This window comes from Trichosurus vulpecula, chromosome 4, assembly GCF_011100635.1.
Source record: "Trichosurus vulpecula isolate mTriVul1 chromosome 4, mTriVul1.pri, whole genome shotgun sequence".
Lineage (NCBI taxonomy): Eukaryota > Metazoa > Chordata > Mammalia > Diprotodontia > Phalangeridae > Trichosurus > Trichosurus vulpecula.
In genome coordinates this window covers 246,908,939-246,923,046 of record NC_050576.1, presented here as the reverse complement: position 1 = coordinate 246,923,046, position 14,108 = coordinate 246,908,939, and the positions used below count along the sequence as shown (strand labels likewise).

At 38.7% G+C, this 14,108-nt stretch overlaps 1 protein-coding gene across 1 annotated transcript in view; it reads right to left on the bottom strand.

Moving 5' to 3' along the window:
* Window positions 1-378: 378 nt before the first annotated feature.
* Window positions 379-14,108, bottom strand: part of ECT2 (epithelial cell transforming 2) — a 53,849-nt gene continuing 40,119 nt past the window's right edge. Inside the window, exons 20-23 of the mRNA XM_036755881.1 lie at window positions 12,719-12,873; window positions 4,360-4,467; window positions 3,472-3,621; window positions 379-595 (exon numbers count right to left, since the gene is read on the bottom strand). Of these exons, the coding sequence (XP_036611776.1) occupies window positions 506-595; window positions 3,472-3,621; window positions 4,360-4,467; window positions 12,719-12,873 (503 nt within the window). The 3' untranslated portion in view covers window positions 379-505. The remainder of the gene's footprint in view (window positions 596-3,471; window positions 3,622-4,359; window positions 4,468-12,718; window positions 12,874-14,108) is intronic.

The following is a 14,108-nucleotide window of genomic DNA, read 5'->3' as shown; positions in this document are numbered from 1 at the left end:
GTCACTGTACTTGCAGTAGCGTAGTGAAGCACACGTGTCTGCGGAGTTAGCTGCCAGGGAAGTCATTTGTTCAGTGAGAATCTTGACGATGTTACTTGATGTCTGCACTGAACACAGCATTTAAATACAAAGATGTATTTCATAAGATCGTTAATAAGCACTATACAAAATTGTTTACATCAGAATCTTTGCATCCAACAATAAAATCATTTATTGTATCAAAGGATCAAAATTACTGATGTTAGAAATAACTTAAGATATTGGCATGGAAAGAGGAGTTTAAACAAATAAATTACATCTAAACCAATATCAAATTCTTCATTTAAGTTTATATTTATAATTGAGCAACTAATTCCTTTAAAAAATTCAAATGGTTAATTTAGTGTTACCTAACTTCCTCCTGGTTTTCAAGTGCTAATGACAGTACTATTTAAGTCAGTTTCTTGTCTCAAGAATAAGCTGCTTGTCAGTCACTGGATTAAAACATCATGTAAGAGGAATAACTTCATATCAAATGTGTTGTAGATCGGCTTAAAGTGTGACTCCTCTTTTCAAAGAAGGCTGGAAGGCTAACAAGGGAAGGAGATGGAATGCCCTGTAAAGACAAAAGAAGAAGGTTGAAAATATATTCAAAGATTTTCCGAAAGGTGCTGATTATGGTACTGAACTCTCCTACCTCATCATCAGAATTATGACATTATTTAAGAGAGAACCTTATCCATAAAGGTTTAGAAACTCTTCACTGCAGCATAGACAAGACTATAGCATAGACAAGGCAATTCAAAATGGGGAAAAAGAAGGACAAACTCTGAGGAAACTTGATTTAAAGTATCTTAAGAAAATTAGAACAGGTCAAGAAATATGTGCTTGCAGTTTATCTGAAAGGAGCCCTCTTTGGAACAGACATTGGATTATATGACAGACTAGCTAGCATTAGTCTACAACTTTTTTAATTGTTGGAATTAATGGTGCAGCATTCCTTTGTAGACAATTAGTTACACTTTGGAAATGAGTTTTTACAGCAGAGAGACAATCATAAAGTTGAAATAAGGGGTAGATTCACTGGCATTTTTGAAACAAGCTAAAGAATGTAAGCCATTTCTCTAAAGCAACTGATGCGTGTATATCCAGTCTCTTCACAAGTTCCTAAACAATCCATTTAAAAGATAATGGAGATCTGGATAGGCAGTGGGGTTAGAAGGGTAGCTAGAAAGAGGGAAGCAGGGGAAGGGCAGTGGATTGGAAAATGGGGCTTAGATAATAAATTCCTCCAGTAACAACTTTTGTCATATCTGACAAATATTGGTAAGCCTCCAAACTTCCGGCTTCAAAGATCACAATTAGGTTACAGTCAAATTTGACAACTATAATACAATATCACACATGACCAGGAAAGAAACTCAAAAGCAGGTGTTAAGTGAGGCAGCTAGGTAGCACAGTGTGTAGAACACCAGCCCTGGAGTCAGGAGGACTTGAGCTCAAATCAGCCTCAGTTACTAGCTGTGTGGCCTTGGGCGAGTCACTTAACCCCAAGTGCCTTGCCTTCTCCGCTCCAAAAAAGAAAAAAAAAAAAAGGTAGTGATAATTTTAACAAAAATTATAAAACTACCACTTAAAACAATAAAAAAGAAAACTTCACGTTGAATGGCTCAGTAATATTAAATTAAGCTTTTATTCAATACTCTTACCAAACAAGGAGTGAAATGAAATGAAATGATTAGTTTGAGTACTAATCAATAGTAAAGTTAAAATTCAAATATCTAACCAGTAGAGCTTAAGTTTTCTTTAGGTAAATGTACTATATTATATATTGAGCCAATGCGTAATGCCACAAATATGGCTGTGAAACAGATTTCACATGGAAATCTAGTCTTCACAATCCTTAATAGAAAACTTCCAGGTTTCTTTAATATCAGGAAATCTCAAAACATGCTGAAACTTCACTCTGCTTAAATTCTCTGTGAGTAATGACCAGTGGTGTTCACACAGCTATGTGAATAATGACCGAAGGTGCAAGAAACTCAGCCCAAGAAAATGTGAACCAAGAAATCATGCAAAGCCTCACTTCCCAATAATTGGTAATTCAACAGAAGAAAAATTAGCATCCTATTTTTTTAGAAGCATAAATTCCAAATGGAACACTCCCCAATATAGCTAACTTTAAGGATTTTAGAATTAGCTTCTATCAGTTTTTCCCCAAGTTTTCATAAATGTTATGAGTGACTTAGAGAGGCTTTAGGGTCAACAGATATTCAGAGAATTTTTTTCAGTTTAAAGAGGAACACTTCCCTCTTCTATGAATGATACATTAGTAAGGGAATTAGAATGAAGCAAGGTTGAAGTGAAAAGCTTTGAGAGTGCCTATCAGTAGAGTCTGAGGCATGAACACGGACAGGTTTAACAGATCCAATTACAATATATTTGGGAATGGAAAGGGTCATCTATAAAACAGATGAGGAGGAAAGTTGTTAGTAAAAAGCAAGTAATGAAGAAAAGGAAAGCCACACTTTTTATTCTCCTTTCGTGAATGTATAGGAAATTTAAAAGATCATATTAAAATGTTTTACACAGTTAAAACAATACCTGTAAGTATTATTTTTTAAAATATAATTTTCTGGTTAATTGCCCTGTAATTCAAAGCAGGTGTTGCTATAGTTGCTATGGATATACATAACATAACAAAGTTGTAATCTAGTTACTATGCTGCATCATCTTGTTAACAAAGCAAAGCAACAATCCATCTTGGAGAACATAGATACATTTTGCACATACTTCAGATTAGTAAACCAACTATAACTTCTTGACTTCTTTCTAGGTCTCAGTTGTTTGTTTCAAAGTCCTAGAAATCAACTCAAATGTGTCACAATAATGACTTAAATCCAACGTAAATCAAAGAGGTGGCACCTCACCAAGAACACAGCTATCCCCCACACACTTGAAGTGTTAATAAATATTGGTCTTTAACTGTCCTATATTAGCAATAAATGTCGAATGATTTTATATTAGCCAGATGTGTTTGATAATCTACATCCCATCTGGAACTCCAATCTTATTTTGGAATTCAGCTTCCAATAATCACAGGATTTACAAAAGAAAGTAATTAATATCTACTTGACACCTTCAGCACCTTCCTTGGCTTAGGAAGAGAAAAGGCATCTAGTCATGTTACCATGTGCACTCTGTCCTTAAGTGCACCTCGTCTGTAACAGAGCTGGAATCACACCAGAACCCCTCCCCATCTCCCCAGAAGAATCAACAACAAGCCAGTAAGTGTAGCCCCATGTTCCCTTCCAGTTGATCAACAAAGGATCTGCCCACAACTCTGCTGGTCGTACCAACAGGATGCTGCTGAGATTTTTAAGGCCTGGAAGCAAACAGTAACTGGCAAATTCATCGTGACACGGTCCACAAAAATAAAACATTAAATTCCGTGCCCCCACCACCTTGGTCAGGTCCTGTGCCAAGACTTACTGCTAACGAGGATGTGCTGGTCAGGCGGCTGCCTACATAAGTGTCACCGCTGGAGCAAGGGCTCCTCCCCTCCACGCTGCTCTGCGTGCTTATCAAAGTCCTTCGAAAAGCTCTCTTTGGAGTCTTGGTGAAGGAGAATGCCCTGGTGACCTAGTTATAAATGGAATGGCGATCACTTGGCAAATCTAAAACAGCTGATAAACACCAAATATCACGCACAGAGAAAGGACCAAATGTCCATGTTTAGTATTCTCACAAAGGGCTGGCAGCTCCGGGTCAGCATTATACTGGAGACTTCTCAAAGCACTTGCACATTTAGTATCTTCTTGGGGTCTCATGTCTAGAGGGAGTGCATGAGGCAATCGCCATCCCAGTTTTACAAGTGAGGAACTTAAGAATGAGAGGCTAAATGTCTAGGCCTAGCCCTCCCCATGAATAAGAGAAAAGAGTAATTAGAACACAGGCTTTTTATTTTAATATACCTGAAGGGATATTAAGGGGTGGGGAAAGCAAAGGGAGGAATGTAAAAGGGACTGGAATGGAATGGTGATTTTTAGAGACTAGCAGAACAAAATCATTTTAAAGAGCTCTATGGCAGCTCAGAACTTCATTTCCAAACCCACGAAGAACCAAATTAGTGTTTTCATTGAAGAGAATGACCCACAAGGAGGGCAAGGGCCCAGAAAATAATGTTATATAAAATTACTTTATGCCGCATTTACTATAACTGGCTCAATCAAAACACTCTTTCTATCACTCATTTCTCAGGCTATAGGAAAATAGCTTGGTTACATAAAATCTATCTTGGAAAAAATGGTGATATTATAGTATTATATTCTGGGGAAAAGATAGTGGAGGATACATTTAAGAAGTATGTTACTTTCTTACCCTTTTAGAAGTCTTTTTAATTGCTCTGGATGCCCTACTCAATGTACTATCCATATCTTTTGTATTTACTTCAAAAGATTCTGGATCTGCAGCATAAATAAGGTTTTCCTGTTGAAAAATAATACTTGTTAATAATTTTTCAAGACCATCAAAATTCTTCTAAATTACACTTATGTCCAAAATAACAAGTAGTTGAAAAATAAACTCTACAAGCTTAACAATTTCTATTTTGAAATTTAACTAGATTGGGAAAAAAGATTTAACACATTGCTAGGATTATAAACTAGTCCATCCACTCTGAAAATCAACTTGGAATTCTTTGGAAATGACCAGACTGTCCTTACTCCTCAAGGTATCAATGGGACTAGAAATGTAACAATATTATGAAATCCTAAAAAATGACAGATGTAATGAATGCAGAAAAAGTTGGGAGGACCTGTATGAACTGATAGACAGTGGGCAGAATCAAGGGTACAACATGCACAATGACCAGAATAATGTAATAGGAAACACCACTGAAAGACATTAATGCAATGACCAATTGTGACAAGGCTTAATTAAATAGCTCCCTCCTCTTGGCAGGGTAGAATGAACCGAACAAGGGAAGGTTCTCTATTGGAGGGGATACTGGTACATGACAACAAAGGTGGGGTGTTTTCCTTTTAAAAAACATCGATGGAACATCTTTGGAAAGCAGAGGAGTTCACAATAAATGGATAGTTACAAGGTCTATTCAAAGGGAGCAAATGGAATGCTAGACTTAATTCCATTAAAATGTCTATAATGGGAAAGATACTGGGTTAGACACCGAAGATACAAAAATGGTCTGTAGGAATTTCAAATCTAGTAGGGAAATAAAATATGTCACAATAATAATGCAAATTAAGCTATGAAATCTAGGAGATTTGAAAAGGGATCACTTCTATAAAAATCAGTGAAGGCCTCAGAAAGCTGGACTGAAGGAGTCCAACAGACAGAAATGTCCACGTCTGTTTTGGGCAGGTGGCATGTGATATGTGCAAATGCAACAACGTGGAGATCAAGCAGAACAAAATCATTTTCATGATTTCATGTTTTCAATGTTGCCCAGTTTGGCTGGAGCGCAGTGTGTGTGAAAGGAAGTAATGGGAAAGAAAGCTGGAAATAAAAAGGAATGGAAGGCAAGGCCTGACTTCAAAGAGTTTTTATTTCATTTGTTACAAAATGAGGAACCAATGAAGATTCTTAGACTGCCAGGAAGTCACTGGTGTTAGGAAGGTTACACTGGCAGTGGTATGGTGGATGAATCAGTTTCACTATTTCAACTGTAAGATATTAATGCATAGCTTGTAAGAGCTAAACAAATAAAGCAGCGATTTGTGGACCTAGTCATTTGATACCTGTTTCCCATGCAAAGTTAGTACAAGATTTTGGCAAACCCTACATAATATATTCTCCACTGATATGGAAAGTGCCAAGCTAATAAGGGCAGCTTCTTTATCATTCGTAGAATTCTGAGGGTATAAAGCATCCAGTAGGGGTCACCAAATCTCAATTTACAAAGAAAATTTCTGAAGGATGATACTAAAAGTAACCCAGGACACATAGTTAAATATTTGGTGCCATCCTGTGGCTAACAGGCAAACTACAAAATGCTTCGCAATGTTTTCCTACCAATTTTTTTATATTAAGCAACTCCTATGTAAAAGTCAGACTCCAGTGAAGCTTAGTCCATGAGGCTAGAAATACCAGAGGTGAATGTGGCCCTGACCCTGGCCTGGCCCCAGCAGCTGTCACTCAGGGTGGTGGTACCCAGAGGTACCACAGGAGCAGCTTGCTCAGCTGCTACAGCTCCCCCGCACCAACCCTGGAGGCCTGTCAAATGGCTCCACACCAGGCACAGGTGTGGTTTTACACACAGAACTGACAGCAAAGAATAACCATCCGCTGGGTCACCACTCAAAGGACCACTGGGCTTCCCTCTTCCCTGAAGCATAAAACAATCTCTTAGGGTATTTGCCCATGGAGGTGCTGGGAATTTTTTGCAGGAAAAAAGAAGTGGGAGTCTGAGGAGAAATGGAGGGGAGGGGGCAAAAAGGGGGAGGGAGAGACAACCATTTCAAGAAGACAAAAGGAAGTTTAAAAGGGAAACAAACAAGAAAGCATTGAAAGTAATACATAGAATTATACTTTTTTTAAAAAACAAGCTCTATTCAATAAAAATGCATGGTTTCACTTAGAATCTTTTATTCTGTTCTACTTTGTATGTAATTGTTCTTTTTTTTTTTTGGTGTTTTGTTTTTTGGTTTTTTTAGAATTCTTTTTAATTAATTTTTTTTAAATTGTGGCGGGAAGGAGCACTATGTGGCTTCTGTCTCTCCAGGCCTGAGCCCAGTGCTTTCCACCTTGTTGTTCAGTCATGTCCAACTCTGTGACCCTGTGGACCAAAGTATGTCCAGGGGCTTTTCTTGGCAAAGACACTAGTGTGGTCTGCCATTTCCTTCCCCAGTGGATTAAGGCAAGCAGAGGTTGGGTGACTTGCCTAGCATGTGCCTGAGGTTGCATCTGAACTCAGGTCTTCCAGACTCCAGGCCCAGTGTTCTATCCACTGTGTCATCCAGCTGCCCAGAAAGCACTTCATCCATCCATCCATCCATCCATCCATTATGCCAGACTGGTGATGAAAACCCAGGACAGACCCTGCTTCTCAAGATCTTATACTCTAACGGGAATGGGGGCTGAAGGGAGATTAATAATAACAACCGAAGCGCAATTACGTAGCACTTTAAGATTTGCAATTTGTTGTCCACCTGTCAAGTCATTTGACCTTCACCACCCTGGGAAGAAGGGGCCATTACAATCCTCATTTTCCATATAAGGAAACTGAGGCTTAGAAAGTTTAAGTGAGTTGTGTAGGGTCACACAGGGCTAAGGAGGTATCTGGATCAGGATCTGAACTTGGCTCCTGCCTCCAATAGCCCTCTCTTTCCTATGCCACAACAATATAATTTTATGAGGAAGAATGGATTAAGCAAAAAGGAGTGTCTAGGTAAAGTGCTAGGAGGCAAGTTAGAATAGGAGGTTCAGGAGCAGAGGTAGCCCCAGCTTTAAAAGGCCTTCAGGAGATCAGATGAGCACAGGCACAGCAGGAGGGGCCAGAAAGCCATCCATCGGAGCCAAGCACAGGCTATAAGACAAGGAGCAGGAGATTAAGGGAGGCTGCGGCATTCACATTCTATTCAAGAGGCATCAGGAGCCCCTGGCAGGACCCAAGGGGCACCAAGCAGAGCTGCTGCACTGAGACTACTGGAAGAAGGATGACTTAGAGACAGCAGCAATGCTAGTTAAGAGGCCACTTCGATAGTCAAGCAGAAAAAAAGAGGATAGCAGAGGGGCAGAGAGGAGGAACATTTCAGGGCACCGACAACACCAGAGATCTAACAGTGCAGGTTACACCTCTAAGCAGCGCTGGGGCAGTTCTCTGAGACAGTCCTCCTCCCGAGCCTCTCTAGGCGTTTAAGCAGAAGAGCCCTACCTACTTTCCTTGATGAACACAGACAGAAATGATTCTGCCATAAGCAACCTAGAAAACACTGCTAAAGATTATGAAGTCCTGGGGCAAAGAACCTGAAGACCATAGGCGGACAAGTGGTTCTTCATTACTTAAGACCTAGGAAAGCCTAAGTCGGAAAGTACAGAAAGGCAAACTTGGGAAGGGAAGAGCTGGTTAAGAAGGTGACCATGGCTCCTCTCCAGGGATGGAAAGCTCCTAATAAGGAGTAGAAACAAAGAATTCTCTCCTGCAAATTTAATCAAAACAGCTTTAAACTGAAAAGGAAAAGAGGGGAGAAAACTACACATATGTGAGCACTGCGCTAAAAACCACAGGGAAGATCTACAATGTAGAATGAAGAAAGGGAGCAAACAAACTCAGAAGTTCAGAGAAAAGAAACCCAAGAAAGGATTTAGTAATTCAAAAAAAAACCCATCTATGGCCTTATATGTATATCATCTATAGACAGGAGTAACAAAGATGATGAATTGGAAATCCCATGCAAGGAGGCAAGTTAGATTTTACAGGCATCCCTGAGATGTAGTAGGATGAGAGCCATGAGCAGAGCATGGCTTTCTTACTTAAAAACTCCACCACCACAAGACTTGTTTAAAAAAAAAAAAGACAGAGAGATGAAAAAAAAAAGAGAGGAGTGAATAGCAGTGCATATTAGGAAAATATATTTATGTATAGAGCTCAAAGAACCAGAGGGAAGGGAAAGATGGAAGAGAATATGTGAAGGTTAATGGAGGCCCAAAGAGAACTTGACATAGTATATTAGGGAACGTGAAACTCCCCTCATGTGCCCAGCACTGTGCTAAGCACTTTACAATTATTATCTCATTTCATCCTCGCAACTGCCCTGGGAGGTAGGTCCTGTGATTATTCTCATTTTACAGCTGATGAAACTGAGGCAGACAAAGGGTAAGTGACTTGTCCAGGATCACAAGGCTAGTAAATGACTGAGGCCAAATTTGAACTTGAGTCTTCCTGACTCCAGGTCCAGTGTTCTATCCATCGAGTAACCCAGTTGCTTTTGTTTCTAACCTAGATAGAAAAGGGGAATAGCTAAGTCTGAGGAACAAATCCTAAGCCTGGCACAGAGGCACAATCTAACAGTGATAAGGGACTTCAATGATCTGGATATCTGCTGACACACTGACAAAAGTAAAGCAGCAGCAATGACTTCCTGACTTGTCCTTAATGACACCTTTTCCTACAAGGAATGGATGAACCAATGAGAGGAAATTCTATTCCCAATCTGCCTCTACTAACATAGAAAGAGAGACTGCTCCATCTTAGAAGGTGACAGGGAAGAAAGAAGCTGGGAATGGGCTGACCTGCCCCCAGAGACTGAGAGAACAGATTTCAAAGGACTCAGAGAAGGTGCAAGTAATATCCTACAGACACAAATTCTATAGAAGACAGTCCATGAAGGAAAGACAACTCTCAAGTATGAAATTCCAAGAAAATAAAGAAAAAACTCCAATGAGGAGAAAGAGGGAATTTATCTCAAAAGATCAATCTAGACGGACAGGAAACTCACCCACTTAGGTGTTTTTTAAATCACTCACAGAAGATGGAAGCAAGTTCAGCGGGCACACCAAGGCTCTGTAAGTGTCAAATGCACTAAAGCACCAAGCGAGCCAAAGCAGGAGAAGGTTCCCAGCTTGATATTTTAGAAAAGAAACTGAATAGCTGGAAAGCAAATTTAGAGCAGAAAAACCAAGACGGGTAGGAGGGCATCTAGTTCATGTAATATGGGGATCAGCTGAAAGAAATAGGGTCACTTAAAAACTTGGAAAACAGAACACAAGGCCATAAAAGCCAATTTCAAGTATTTCAAACTATGATATGTTTTACTTGGCCCTACAGGGCAGAACAAGGTCCAATAGTGGCTTTTAAGGAAAACTGTCAACATTTATTTAGACCAACACAGAAGTGGGCTTCCCTTCTTCCTTCAGGATGATGATCTGAACCTAATCAAACACATTTATAACAAAACCCATGCTTGATTAAACATGTTAAAGGTCCCCAGGGAAAGACTTTTAAAGAGAGAACAGCAAATGTACTTAAAAAGCATCAGCAAATATCAATCCAGATACCTATTTCTTATCTACATAAAAATTTATGGGAGCATGATCTATGTGTGCATATAAGGTATTCATAATGAAAATATGATTTGTTTACCTAACTAGGGTTTATCTGAATCTTTTTAATTACAAAACAGAGAAATATGAAAGTCAGGGGTTCAGTATGCTTACTGTTCATGATTTTAAAGCATTTGATTCAAGAGAATCCCTAAAAAGGTATCCTCCATACAGATGTTAAAAAATTACAAAACTGATGTGACAAACAGAAGAACTTCATTAGATAATGCACTAAAAGTAGTTAACAGCAGAAGAAACAAATAGAAGAAACATAGCTGTACCTAGATATACCTCTTCATACAAACTGAGAAATTCGTGCTTAAAGTGCTTACCAACATTAAACTTTGTAAAGCCCACACTAAAAAACAAAAGACAAACTTCCTAATTAGTTGAGATCTGCCAAATGTATTTATCTGCATTAACTGCATCAAGTCCATGAATATTATACAAAGACCCCTCAGGAAAACCTATAGCTATTAAAAAAAAAAAAAAAAGAAAGACCGGTCTAATTAGCAACCCTAGAAAAAGGATTAAAAATCCACATTGCTGAGCTTATGACACACAAATGAACAGGAAAGCTGCTTATTTCTTGGACAAATGAGTCCAAAATTGAATAGAAGAGGTAAAGCTGAATGACAACTATGAAACTTCTTAGTGTTTTCAACGATCGCAGACTGCACCAGTATTCTTTATTACTAGTGGCAACATGGCTATGAATCATGGAATGCCAAAATCATAAACGGCCCCAAAGAGCAATGGGCAAATTCATAAAGGGTATAAATAAGTACGCTGCAGCATATCACCAGTAATGATGAGCACAAGAAGTCGTGTAAAAAGATGAAATGTGACCAGAAAAGTGGATAGACAATAATGGTTTAACAATGAAATAGAATTTGAAATTATGCAAAAAACAAACACAGTCTGTTCCTTTTGACCTAGCATTACTACTGGGAATATACCCCCAGGAAAGCCAATGACAAAAAAAAAAGTCACATATTCACCAAAATACTTATAGCAGCACTTTTTATTCATGGGGAGAATGGCTATACCAAATGTATAAAAACTCATACAGAACAAAGTAGAACTACCCAAAAAGACTAACGCAGATGAAAGCATGAAAATGCTGTCTTCAAATGAATCCTAATGACCAACCTTGCTTCCAGAGAAAAAAAGAAGGAAATAGAGTTCCTTGAGTCTCTTGGTAAAAGGAAGTAAGTCTTCTTTTGTGAAATGTTGCCTATATGGTAAGGACCTGATCTGTTCACATAATCATTTGGATTTTACTGAAATTTTTATTTTTTACAATGGAGAATTAGGGGTGGGAAAAGAGACTTTTTTTCTTAAAGAGAGGAATAAAAGTTGAAGAGTTAGAAGAAAAGATGACAGACTGCCAAAATCATGCACTGTTATCCTAATCTCTTAAAAAGACACCAGAAGGGACTCAAATCCATCAGAGCAATAACTCTAAAGATTTCAAAGACAACCCAGAGGAGAAATGCACAGTATGAGCAGGCATGGAAGGGCCACTATTCACATCAGCAGAAGACACCCACACACAGAGGCTCAAAGAATGGCAGTTCTGGTCTCACATTCAAGAAAGCAGTCATCTGTTACATTCGTCTGACATCAAGGATGAGATGCATGTACAGTTCAAGGGAAGTCTAAGAGACAATATGTGGTGCAGAAACGGTGGTCCTGTCCTTAGTGCTTTACAGAATTACTTATGCTATGAATTATCTAACTATATATTCCATTTGTCATCATCAGTTGTAGTAATAACCCACCTGTAAACAGCCCTGATTACAAAATGCTTCCATCAATGTCATGTAGGATTATATCCACATACAAAGGTACATATACATGTATGTATATAGGACCATGTTATAATCACAGGCTCAGGATCTAGAATTAGAAGAGACCCTAGAGAATATTGAGTTTAACCCCCTAATTTTAAAGATGAGAAGATTGAAGTCCATGAAGAAAGTGAGACATGGCCAAGGTCACTAAGATACTAAGTAGCAGAAAGGCCTTACGACTTAAAAAATAATTTGATATTACTGAGTCTGCCTGTTCTGCTCTGCCTAACTGCTTACCTATTCATAGCTTTAGTTTATACAACTTTTGCCACATCTCAATATTTTCTCCTGATTCTCTATCAATTTTTCTCTCTGCACCATCAGTCTCAGAGAAGTTATGTTATCTATGCAAGTACTCGGAATTCCCTGGGAAAAAGACATTTAAAAATCCAATGTGGTGGCTGTAGTAGTCTTCATCTATGTGAGGAAAATGGTAAGGGGAAGCCTAGGGAGGATACTTCGAGGCAGAAAGGGCCTTGGAGATTACTTTAGTGCCACTCTCATTTCACAAATAAGGAAAATGAGATCCAGAGTGTTTTTTTGACACTTCACCAAGGACTCATGGGCAAGGAAGAGAGAGCTGGAGTTCAAACCCTTTCTAATACAGGTCCCTATTGACTCAGAAATTAGAAGCAGAAAAATGGAGTTTCTGCAAACAAGCCGATTCAGCCACTCTCCCAGTAAGAGAAAATACCCTATACCAGTTTCCATCACAACATAAAAACACACCACATGCTTCGCAAGAAATTCCAAGAATTCTGTGGCTGTGTAACAACACATTCAATGAAATCATTTTCACTGACACAAACGTAAGAACTTACAGCATCTGCTTTACAAATGGTGTTGGCCACGTGTCGGCACAGCATCTTCAGCCAGGTGTCTTTGGGAAGATCCTCTGATGTCATCTGGAAACTGAGCAATACATTTGTCTGTTCTGTTGGTGGCCTCACGAGCAGGGCAAAAGCATTATGGCAATCTAGAGTCCCCAAAAAAACCATCAATGAGATTCAGCGTCACTCTTGAAAGTACACAAAGAGCATGCAAGCTCAGTACCAGGGTCGAAAGTAATTTAGAAATTCAGAAAGCTGCTCTCTTACTCTTTCCCCATTTGGCCATTAACAAGAGTTTTGACATACTAAGAGGAAACAGAAGAACCAAATAGACTTCAAGTTTCTTAGTATTTTACATGATACTTTGTCCAAAATGCAAAATTATACTTTTACTTAAATTTCATCTAGCTCAAGTTTTTCTTAAACAAATATTACAATAAAATTATATTAAAGCCACTTCAGTAATACCAACTATCTGCATCAAATCCAAGGAAATAAAAAGTCTAGACATTACTATTTCCATTCTAAAACTTTGGTGAGAGATTTGAAAAGCAGTCTACATTTCAACATCAATGTCTTTGTAGTCATTATGAACCCATAAAAGACTGAGGTCATTAACTCAAACACCTATCATTTAGGAAAACATTAATGTAATTTTTAATTGTTATTTAGTCTTTTCCTTGACAACTAATTTGCAGTGAGTTTCATGTAGTACTATTGTATGTCTCTATCAGTTAGGAAACAAGTTCTATGATGCCAAATGTTGTGGCAACAAAGGGAGGCCCTCCAAAGACAGAATAAATGCATACATATGCCTTAAGGGAAGGGGTATTAGAACATCCTGCTAGGTAGCACTCTTTACCCTTGTGAGGGGGGCTTCTGTACCCCTCCTTGTAGCTATAGGGCCTTGGCTAGCTGCAGACACTTTCCCAAGGGGACTGAAATCTCCCCCAAAGTTCGTTGAATATTCTTAGGAAATAGTCAGTTTGAATACACAAAATGTCTGCCAAGGATACCTGGAATGCAGCACAAACGTCTCATCTCTCAGATGCTGACAAGGGCACAAGTACTATGCAGGTACTATATACATGTAGACTGTAGAGCACATCAAATCACTTGATAACTTTGGGTCTTGATGAAATGGGAAGAACATTGTTAGTGCCCTGGAAGCACTGGTTTGACAAGTTACCTGTTTAAAAGTTCTTTGGCTGTTCAAACATAAGATTTCCTACATATTCCCTTATCACTGAGTGCTATGATTACTTAACTCATGTGAACAGCAGTTTCATAAGCAATTTCTGTAACCTCAAGTGCCAAATGCTTATAAATAGGATTTATGAGCTGCTGACATTTAAATAACTAAGATTCAAATCTACAACTC